Source organism: Otolemur garnettii, unplaced genomic scaffold (genome assembly GCF_000181295.1).
Source record: "Otolemur garnettii isolate 467f Iridium unplaced genomic scaffold, OtoGar3 scaffold00145, whole genome shotgun sequence".
NCBI lineage: Eukaryota > Metazoa > Chordata > Mammalia > Primates > Galagidae > Otolemur > Otolemur garnettii.
This window is the reverse complement of record NW_003852540.1, coordinates 4656911-4666802: the sequence shown is the minus strand read 5'-3', so window position 1 is coordinate 4666802 and position 9892 is coordinate 4656911. Positions and strand designations below refer to the sequence as shown.

Sequence of the window (9892 nt, the reverse complement as noted above, 5' to 3'; positions counted from 1 at the left end):
ATGTATCACTAAGAATGGGTCTAACGATCCTTCTCTGCCTCTGCCACTCAAAGAGTTTTACCTTAAGATTAATTACTCTAATACATGCAGCCTTATTTGGTTGTACAACCCCAAATTCCATGCTAGAAAATGACCCATAATTACACTTTGTATTAAATACTCACGTTGTACTTTAATGATTAAAATAAATATCGTGTTGCTATCTGGTTTAGAAGACAGGACAGGTAATCAATTTACTGAGATTAATGTTCTTCACAACCAGGTTACAGGCAATTTTTTTTTCCAAAATATACATTATTTCTCAGAAATAGACAAATGATTTATGGAGAAAAGGCAGGGGGAGGGATTTTTTCCACATTCAGGCAAACATAATACTGTCATTGTGTTTGGACTAGAGATTTTATTTTAGAAGTATAAAGGATGGAGGCGCAATAATATTTGGCATTTTTAATTTAGGTTTGTTTTATTTAAGTTTAATGTTAATTCCATGCTGTGTTTCAGTAAGAACAATACAGATCTGTATCTGTGGCTCCAGTCAGATATCCAGTAGTACAAATTAGCTTCAAGTTACACATACTGAACAAAAGAGGTTGAGCGAGCGAAGGAGGGAAGGAGTAGGGGAAGGGTGGGCAAGGGGAGAGGGAAGGAGAAGAAACAAAGAATTGAACACGCATGCAGGCTTTTCCATACCACCTTCAATGCTAACCTGCTTCAGAGGGAAGTAAAAGTAGGCAAGAATGAGCAGCCACGGATTGTTGAACTGTTACCAGCACCATGCTTTTCAGCAACATTTCAGCAAAGTTTGAAACACTTTTTACAGCAAAACCATTACAACAAACTCCCCCAAACAACCTTTAACCACCTCAAGCTAACACCCAATTAATTTTAAACATTGGTATAAAATTCGGTTTAAACAATTAGAAAAAGAAAAAATGATACCATGTATGCCTCTATACTGTGATCAACTTCTCTCTTAAGATGCTTGCATCACCTAGAAGTCTAATGGCTTTCAAATGTAATTTCCATTTCTAATAGGGATCTTGCCACATCTGGCACGGAGACAATACAGAAATGCTGAAAAAGCCTCTATGCAGTCCTGTTAGTGTCTTAAAAGAACCTAAAAGCTGGGACCAGTAAAATCCACAGAAATTCACTCTTGCCTTTAAGAACTTTTGAAAACTGTTAAAAAAAAAAAAAAAAAAAACCAACAGGGCAGGAACCTAAATTCTGAGACCAAATGTAAAAGTCAGATTTGGTGGTTCTCAGTGACAATGGGAATTTCCAAGGGTAGGGTGGGGAGGAGTGGGGTGGTCAGAGATGGTTTCTCTTGTTGGCTTTTATGTCTCACTGATTTTCATCTTCCACATCCTGCAGCACTTCTTTATTCTGCTCTTCACCTATAAAGAAGGGTGACAGTTAATTATTTTACATACGTACTAGGCTATAGTAGCCATAGACACAAATATCATTCCAAGCATAAAGACTCCTAATATCTGCTATAACTGGTATTAAACAAAGACAAGCGAAGGACATCTACCTTGACACCTGAGATGCCTAAGCCAAGAAGTCCTGAAAGTCTTGGTCAATAATCGGAATGAAAAAAAACTGATGCACAGTGAAAGTCAGTGCTTTTATGATAAATAAACTCTTAAGAGAAGACAGCCAAGGTATATTATTAACTATTATATGTTATTTAATATTATTAAAATAACTTTCAAGCTTTTCTGTGTATCTTGGGTCAAAATACTCTTTCTCAATAACCTCTTCTCTTTAAGAATTGGGAGAATTTTGTGGTTTTCTGCAAAATTTATCCACAAGCTCATTATCAGAACTGAGCAATAAAATAGTCCAAAGGAGTTCTAAAAGGGTTTTGGCAAGCAATGTTCTAATGTTGTAAATGATCAGATACACCAAAGTATTTCTTACTTCAGAGTGAAGCAGCATGTTCAAAGTAAATCAGACCACTGAAGTTATTTAAAAAGGGCATTTGGACCAGTTCTCTCATGCTATTTTCTTTTCTCTTTGAATATGATGATTAGCCTGGGGAGTTGCAATTGTACTATGACATGCAACAGAAAGCCAGGCTATTCACTAGAAGGTCATCTACCTATATAAGCATTAAACAAGTCAGCCAAAATAAAAAAGCATGCAGGCTTTTCTTAAACAACAAAAATGTAACAGGTAAAAGTTAACATTTTGTACTATTAACAAACCACTTATAATTCCCAATAGTGAACTAGTCTGAATCAAAATAAATGAAAAAACCAACTAACCCAACAATCGTAATTTAAGATGATTATCATCCATTTATAGTTAAATTATTTTCTTAGAATGGACAAACACTAAGACTAGCTGTGACTAAAAACATGAAGCACTTACACTGGACAGTTTTGAAAAAGTCTGAAAGACTTGAAAATGATATAAATGCTACCATAGCATTATGGGTTCAGCAACGACAGTTTGAAACTTTCAAATCCCTTTAATGAAGATGTTTGACATTGATCTGACTCTAAAAAATTCACTTAAGATACATAAATATTTTTGACTCATAATATACAAAAAGACATGCAAAGCCGGGAGTGGTGGCTCACGCCTGTAATCCTAGCACTCTGAAAGGGCAAGGCAGGTGGATGACCTCATCTCTAAAAATAGCCGGGCACTGTGGCAGGCCTGTAGTCCCAGCTACTCAAGGGACAAGAGAGGCAAGAGAATCACTTAAGCCCAAGAGTTTGAGGTTGCTGTGAGCGGTGACGCCACAGCACTCTACTGAGGGCAACAAAGTGAGACTCTGTCTCAAACAAAAAAAGAAAGACATGCAAAGACAAAAACAAAGTCATTTACTGAGAGAAGACCTTACAGACACCCAATTGTTCCCCGAAGAACAATAATATATTCAAACGTAAATGTGATAGGAACATTCACTCATATTTACTAGCAATACCTTGCCAAAATATCATTAACAAATAACACCAGAATGCACTCTAATTCACTCATAAGCAACCATTAGATTTGCCAAAAGTTCCAAGTAACTTTGGCATGAAAGTATCAAGGTCGTATGTCACACTCAACCAAAAATAGGCAGGAACGGCAGACTATAAATGACTTAAAAAGTTTAGCACCCTAAGAATGTAGAACAGGCAGTTTTGTAAGCAACAGGATGATAATATGCAGGCATGATTAGTGAAGAACCAAAACTAAAAGCAAAATTCACTGTGCCATGGTAATGACTTACAAAGTAGAGTTTTAGGAAAGGAAGAGTTGAATTTTCCTTTAGGAATCTATATTGCAAGGAAAAAGGGAGGGAGAACAATCATGAAAGCAACATTATAAGAAAAATAAACTAAGGGAACAAGACAAAGGAAAACATCAATGATACAGCAGAGTCAGATTTTTGGTCTTGTACTTTGTATAATCTTTGCTCTAAGAAACTAATTCTTCCTTTAACTCTAAGAGGTTTTAATATCTCTTGAAAGGTATACAGTAGGGGGAAAAAAAGTTTCCTTGGTTATCTATTTCTCTGACCACTGTTTTCTAGACATTGAGGGGAGAGGAAGGAGCAGGGAGAACACGAATTTCCTCTCCATGGATGTGCATATCAAAAGAATCCACTTGAAAGTTTCTTAGTAGAGGAAAGGACTGAAATTACTTCATGAGAAAAAGCAGAGATCCCTTTAAAGAACTGTGTTCCAACACATTTGGACAGACGTTAACACAGTCTGAGTTAAAAGACATAAAAATGTATAAATAAGGCTCAGCACCTATAGCTCAACTGGCTAAGGCGCCAGCCACGTACATCTAAGGTGGCGGGTTCGAATCCCCAGCCTGGACCCGCCAAACAACAATGACGGCTGCAACCAAAAAATAGCCGGGCGTTGTGGCGGGCGCCTGTGGTCCCAGCTACTTGGGAGGCGGAGGCAGGAAAGTCACTTGAGCCCAGGAGTTGGAGGTTGCTGTGAGCTGTAATGCCACGGCACTTTACCCAGGGGGACAGCTTGAGGCTCTGTCTCAAAAAAAAAAAAGTATAAATAAAAGCTTCTAAAGCCATACAAATTTCTTCCCTTAGAAATACAGACGAGTTGTTTGGTGTCCATAGCTCAGTGGTTAGGGCGCCAGCCACCTACACCAGAGCTGGCGAAATCAAACCTAGCCCGGGCCTGCTAAAACAATAACAACAACTACTACTACTACTACTACTACTACAACAACAACAGGCAGGCGTTGTGGCAGGCCCCTGTGGTCCCAGCTACTTCGGAAGCTGAGAGAATCATCTAAGCCCAGGAGTTTGAGGTCGCTATGAGCTGTGACACCACTGAACTCTTCCAAGGGAGACATAGTGAGATTCAGTCTCAAAAAAAAAAAAAAGAAAGAAAGAAAGAAAGAAATCTGTACCAGTAAAGAAAGAAAGAAAAAAAAAACTATCTAAATAATCCTTAAAGGGCGGCATCTGTGGCTCAGTGAGTAGGGCACTGGCCCCATATACCAAGGGTAACGAGTTTGAACCCAGCCCCAGCCAAACTGCAACAACAAAAAAAGTAGCCGGGCATTGTGATGGGCGCCTGTAGTCCCAGCTACTCAGGAAGCTGAGGCAAGAGAATCGCCTAAGCCCAAGAGCTGGAGGTTGCTGTGAGCTGTGATGCCAGGCACTCTACTGAGTGCAACAAAGTTGAGGCTCTGTCTCTAAATAAATAAATAATCCTTAAAACAAAATGCAAGTAACATCCTAGAGAGCTGCCAGTTCCATGACAGCAGTTCTATATTCAGATTGAACCTAAGTCACATTTACCAACTTAATAAAACATTTAACACTCCATGTTTTGGCAGAACAGGAGAACAATTTCCTAGTATCCATAACAATTATGTTCAGATAGTTGGCTAGTTTTACTAGAATGTTAACAGACTACCTGAATATTGCTTGCATTCTTAAACTGTAGCAAATATGACAAAAAAAAATTTTAAATAAATACAAAATAAAAATTTGTCTTAACCAAATTTCGTCAACTATTTGACAAACAGACTGAATAAGGAATTGAAGCAACTGAATTTCTAGCATTTACAAAACCATTTCAGGATTAAAAAGAAACCTATGGGCCTCCTTGCCTTTTCTTTGCCTCAACAGGAACCTATTCATTTTTGTCTATGGCAAATGTATCTTGCTCTGTAGGCCTACACCCTGCTCTAACTCTGTAAACCTGTCGTTCTCTTCCTCAATAAATTATTTCATACTAAAAAAAGAAGAAGAAGAAAGAAACCTATGCTAAAATGTTAAAAAAATTTTTTTTTTCTTTTTTTGAGGCAGAGACTCACTTTGTCACCCTCAGTAGAGTGCCATATAGTCACAGCTCATAGCAACCTCAAACTCTTGGGCTCAAGTGATTCTTTTGCCTCAGCCTCCGAAATAGCTGGGACTACAGGCACCCACCACAACTCCCAGGGTCTCATTCTGGCTCAGGCTGGTCTTGAACCCATGCACTCAGGTAATCCACCCACCTCGTCCTTCCAGTGGGCTGGGATTAGAGGTGTGAGCCACCGCACCTGGCCCTAAAAAAGAAAAATCTTTATAAAAGGAATCTTCCCATCTATGAAAACAAAGTAGTTTGACCTAGGGAGCACCACTATAAACTTCTGTTTAATTTTGTAATCTAATTTACTGTATTGGTAAGTGAGATGTCTGAGGAGGAAAGGAGCATTTCTCTTAAAGAGATGGGGGCCTCAGGTGGCGCCTGTGGCTCAGTGAGTAGGGCGCTGGCCCCATACCCCATATACCGAGGGTGGTGGTTTCAAAACCATCCTCAGCCGAACCGCAACAAAAAATAGACCGCTGTGGCAGGCACCTATGGTCCCAGCTAGTCGGGAGGCTGAGGCAAGAGAACTGCCTAAGCCCAAGAGCTGGAGTTTGCTGTGAGCTATGATGCCATAAAACTCTACCAAGGGCGATAAAGTGAGACTCTAAGAAGAAGAAGAAGAAGAAAAGAGATGGGGGCCTCACTATTATCACATAGGTTGATCTTAAACTCCAGGCCACAAGCCATCCTCTCACCTCAGACTCTTGTCAAACCCAGGTCACCTGCTTTGTTATTTTAACTCTCAAAAAAAGAGTTAATGTCAGGCTATGCTCACACCTTTAATCCTAGAACTCTGGGAGGCTGAGGCAGTTGAATTGCTTGAGCTCACAAGTTCCAGACTAGCCTAATCAAAAGAAAAGACCCTGTCTCTAAAAATAGACAGGCGTTGTAGTGGGTGCCTGTAGTCCCAGCTACTCAGGAGGCTGAGGTGAGAGGATCGCTTGAATCCAAGAATTTGAGGTTGCTGTGAGCTATGATGAAATAGCACCCTAATGAGAGGGCAACAAAGTGAGACTCTTGTCTCAAAAAAAAAAAAGCATCCAAAGTCACCATCTTTTTTTGGCTTAACAGTATCCCACAGCAACATATACCACAGTTTATTAATCCATTCATGGCTTAATGGATGGGCACTTAGGTTGTTTCCACATCTCTGAGGATTCTCCACACTTCTTTCCAAAGAGGCTATATTAGTTTGCAGTCCCAGCAACAGGGTAAAAGTGTTCCCTTCACTCCACATTTGAACCAGCATCTGCAGCTTTGGGATTATGTAAAGTGGGGTATTCTTGCCTGGGTTATCCAGCCCAGGTGATATCTCAGGATGCTTTTGATTTGCATTTCTCTAACACTTGCTTTCCTTTTATCCCCTGAAACAGGCGGCAAAATAAGTTAAGTCTTCTCTGAGATGGTAGGAAAGGAGGTGACTCAAATGTCCACAGCTGTTTAGATATACTTAATAATAAGTTACATAAAACATAATAGAATTGTAAAGTTAAAGGGAACCTACAAGTCAATGGTTTAGAGATGATGAATTGGTTTCCAGTCTCAAGAGCTGGCAGTAGTTGCCTGCAGAGCTGTGTTGCAAAGTCTTCTGTGGGCCAGGCACAGGCCTCTAATACTAGCAATTTGGGAGGTCAGGGAGGCTTGAGCTCAGGGTTCGAGACCAACCTAAGAAAGCAAAACTCCCTCCTCCTCCCTTGTCTCTACTAAAATTAGAAAAACTAGCTGGGTATAGGTGGTGGGCATCTGTATTCCCAGCTACTGGATGGGCTGAGACAAGAGGATGGTTTGAGCTCAGGAGTTTTGAGGTTGCTGTGAGCTGTGATGCCATAGCACTCTACCCAGGGGGACAAAATGAAACTCTGTTGAAAAGAATAAGAGAAAAGACAGAGAAGAAAGAGTGAAGAGAGGTGGGCAAGGGAAGGAGGTGGGGAGGGAAAGGGAGAAGGAGAAGGAAAAAGAAAAAAGTATTCTGTGGTTCTATATGGCTTTGCTGAAAAAGTGTGTAAGTAGGTCATGTATCTTGGGCCAATCCTGAATTACCTAATTCTCACTTTCATATCATAACCCAAAATAAATCACAAAATTGACTCAATCCTTCCTGAGGAAAGAAACTCATGCCCCAATACCCATTTTCAGAGACACCTTTAAAAACTGTTAACATTCCCAAAGATGGAAAGTATATGTTGCTCTGACCCAAGAGACTATGACTAGACTAAAGCAATGGGTAACATTCTTAATTCTTAAAGGATTGCAACTAGGCTGGGTGCCCTTAGCACAGTGGTTGCGGTGTCAGCCACATGCACCGAACCAGGCCAGCTAAATAACAGCAACAACTGAAACAAAAAATAGCCAGGCATTGTGGCAGGCACCTGTGATCCCAGCTACTTGGGAGGCTGAGGCAAGAGAATCACTTGGGCCCAGGAGTTTGAGGTTGCTGTGGGCTGTGACACCATGGCACTCTACCAAGGGCTACATAGTGAGATTCTGCCTCAAAAAAAAAGGACTGCAGCTAAAACTGACAACAAACTTTGCTTCCAATCCCCCTACCACCACCAATGGTGAAATATGACAGTCATATCACATTAGTTTGTCCTTATCCCTACTCCCTTTCAAAAGATACCCTGAATAAAAGTAATTCTTTGGAAATACAATAAAACCTCCTTTAAAATGAATAGGGTGGCACCTATGGCTCAGTGAGTAGGGCGCTTGCCCCGTATACAAAGGGTAGTGGGGTTCAAACCCAGCCCTGGCCAAACTGCAACAAAAAATAGCTGGACATTATGGTGGGCGCCTATAGTCCCAGCTACTCGGGAGGCTGAGGGAACAGAATCCCCTAAGCCCAAGAGCTGGAGGTTGCTGTGAGGTATACCACCACAGCACTCTACCGAGGATGTCAAAGTGAGACTCTGTCTCTAAAAAAATAAAATAAATGAATATGACAAAGTTAGGCTTCTATATACAAAATAAACATTAACACACACCCCCCAAAATCAAGTTCTGCAAATATTCTAGAGACTGCACCAAACCTCTTAAGGATACAGGGGAGAACACTTCATCTTCCCTACAAAATCTAAGAAGGAAGCTAGTTCTTTTTCAGATAAAAGATTTCCATACAGAACCTGTGGCTAATGGGTACGGCACGGGCCCCACATACCAAGGGTGGCGGGTTCAAACCCGGCCCTGGCCAGCTAAAACAGCAGTGACAGATGCACAAAAACAACCAGACATTGTAGCGGGCACCTATAGTCCTAGCTACTCGGAAGGCTGAGGCAAGAGAATTGCCTGAGCCCAAGAGTTGGAGGTTGCTGTGAATTGTGATGCCACTACACTCTACTGAGGGCGACAAAGTGAAACTGTCTCAAAAAAAAAAAATTTTTTTTCCACACTGAAAACATTTTATTTTATAAATAAATGATACCATTTGGTTTTAAACACAATTATAACTCAAAATTAGGCCAGGCGAGGTGGCACACACCTGTAATACCACCACTTGGGAGGCCAAGGAGGGTGGACTGTCTGAGCTCACAGGTTCAAGACCAGCCTGAGCAAGAGCAAGACCTCATCTCTAAAATTAGCTGGGTGTTGTGGCAGCATCTATAGTCCCAGCTACTTAGGAGGTTGAGGCAAGAGAATCACGTAAGCCCAAGAGGTTGAAGTTGCTATGAGCTATGATGCCACAGGACTCTGAGGGTGACAAAGTAAAACTCGGTCTTAAAAAAAAAACAAACCCCAACTCAAAACTGAATCGGAAGATAAAGTAAACTGCTTGCTCTCTACCTTTCTTGGCCCCCCACCTATAGAACACAGTGTGAAGGAACAGGTAAATTTAGTTTAACAAAACATTATTAATGAAAAGTTAAGTTAGCATAATGTCCCCTTTCCAAAACAGTTCTTTTATTTATCCTCTTACAGCCCAAAATGTAACACTGTACTTTGGTACCATTTCCTATAAAGGCAATATTTAAAATTTGATAGTTAAGAGGACAGGTTATGAGTCTAAATTGTACCTTGATGTAAAGGTAAACACCAAGGAGTTTCTAAAAAGCATACACAGATATATTTAACATCAGCGTTTACTTACCATCACCCTGCATGTCTGAAGTCCATAGTGTCAGATTATCACGTAACAACTGCATGATAAGTGTAGAGTCCTTATAGCTTTCTTCACTCAGCGTATCCAGTTCTGCAATTGCATCATCGAAAGCTGCTTTTGCCAACCTAAAAGTGTTGAAATAATTATAAAAAATTAATACATTCATGCAGGCACAATGGCTCACACCTGTAATCTCAGCACTCTGGGAGACTGAGGCAGGTAGATTGCTTGTGCTCAGAAGTTTGAGAGCAGCTTGAGTAAGAGCAAGTCCCTATCTCTTGGACCCAACAGTTTACGGTTCCTATGAGCAATGGGGATGCCACAATACCATGCCCAGGGTGACAGAGTAGATTCTATATTTAAAAAAGAAAAAAAAAGAATGCATTCAACTTAGGAATAATGTATGTTAGACATTCAGTCTTTTATTTCAGTTTGTAACAGTGCCAATGATATTTAA

The 9892-nt window shown here is 40.4% G+C and overlaps 1 protein-coding gene across 1 annotated transcript in view; it reads right to left on the bottom strand.

Moving 5' to 3' along the window:
- Nucleotides 1-437: 437 nt before the first annotated feature.
- Nucleotides 438-9892, bottom strand: part of YWHAE (tyrosine 3-monooxygenase/tryptophan 5-monooxygenase activation protein epsilon) — a 71131-nt gene continuing 61676 nt past the window's right edge. Inside the window, exons 5-6 of the mRNA XM_003799102.3 lie at nt 9424-9560; nt 438-1397 (exon numbers count right to left, since the gene is read on the bottom strand). Coding sequence (XP_003799150.1) covers nt 1345-1397; nt 9424-9560 — 190 coding nt within the window. The 3' untranslated portion in view covers nt 438-1344. The remainder of the gene's footprint in view (nt 1398-9423; nt 9561-9892) is intronic.